At 37.7% G+C, this 1,135-nt stretch overlaps 1 protein-coding gene across 1 annotated transcript in view; it reads left to right on the top strand.

Moving 5' to 3' along the window:
- The window catches only part of LOC105807680 (sec1 family domain-containing protein 2), a 60,456-nt gene extending 60,131 nt beyond the window's left edge, over positions 1–325 (top strand). The window contains exon 3 of the mRNA XM_012641104.1: positions 190–325. Within this exon, the coding sequence (XP_012496558.1) occupies positions 190–325 (136 nt within the window). The remainder of the gene's footprint in view (positions 1–189) is intronic.
- Positions 326–1,135: the final 810 nt, after the last annotated feature.

Genomic DNA, 1,135 nt, shown 5'->3' with positions numbered 1-1,135 from the left:
TTTTCTCCTTAATTTCTGAATGTTTTATGCCAAAACATTCTTTATTTAATTCTAACATCTCGAGTCTGTCTGTAGGAAAAGACTACATTGGTGCTCAAAAAAAGTTATTTAAGAAATTATTCTGCTTTCAACTCTTTCCATTATCCAGAAGAAATTTATTCTAAAGCTCTTTTTGTGGTTTTACTGCAGCGACACCTCAGCCAAAGCCCTGTGGGCAGCCTTACTGGACAGCAAGCACAAAGAGGCGGTGATGGAAGTTCGGAGACATCTAGTGGAGGCAGCGAGCAGAGAGCGTCTGCCAATCAAGATGAGCATGGGTAAGTAGGCCTGGCTGCGGTACTGAGGACGGACAGTGGCCCCAGGCTCTGAGGAAGTTTATTTAAGCCTGCACTGAATCGTGGCCCAACCTAGCCAACATGGAATCTAGGTAAAAGCAGGGAAGACATTTGTCCACTGTTGAAGAAATAGGGAAAGAAAATGTACACACTGCCCTCAGGCCTCAGCAGTTACCACTTCCTTAGACTCCACTTTGGGAGCGCTAGCAGAGTTCTTGCTTACAAAGAATAATTCTTTCCGTTTCTTAGTTAATCTAGAACTATCAATATTGGTTTGGACCACCTCCCCTTAATTCTGTTCTACACTTACTCCCCTTTTTTCCCCTTCTTCCCCCATTCGTCTACTTACGGTAGATGAAAGCTCTTTTATTAGTTTTTAATTAATGAATAAGCTGTTTTACTGAAAAACCATTGAGCAGCCAGACATGCTCCAGCCTGGCCCTCACCCTCAGAGTGGTCTGGTCCCATAAGTGTTAATTCTTCTTCGCCTGGCGATTATATACCTAATTTTTCTATTTCTCATTTTTTTTTTCACATCCAGCTTTATCTTTGGTATTAGAAGAATATGGTCACAATAGAATTTAAGTTTTAAGTGGCTTTTTTTCTTTTAATAAAAAAGTCAGAGAACCATAGAACTATAGAAAAGGAAATTGGCTTTTTACTTTTTTGTTTTTAAGAAAAGTAATAAATCATTTTGTTGATATGGAAATATTTAAATATGGATATTGAATCTGGTTAATAGAACTTATTTCTGGAAACTTTCAAAAATTTATATCTCAAAAATTTATATCTCTATTTTA

Source organism: Propithecus coquereli, unplaced genomic scaffold, assembly GCF_000956105.1.
Source record: "Propithecus coquereli isolate 6110/MARCELLA unplaced genomic scaffold, Pcoq_1.0 Scaffold162, whole genome shotgun sequence".
Taxonomy (NCBI): Eukaryota; Metazoa; Chordata; class Mammalia; order Primates; family Indriidae; genus Propithecus; species Propithecus coquereli.
Note: the sequence above shows the minus strand (reverse complement) of the source record. Positions and strands in the feature narration are given on the sequence as shown.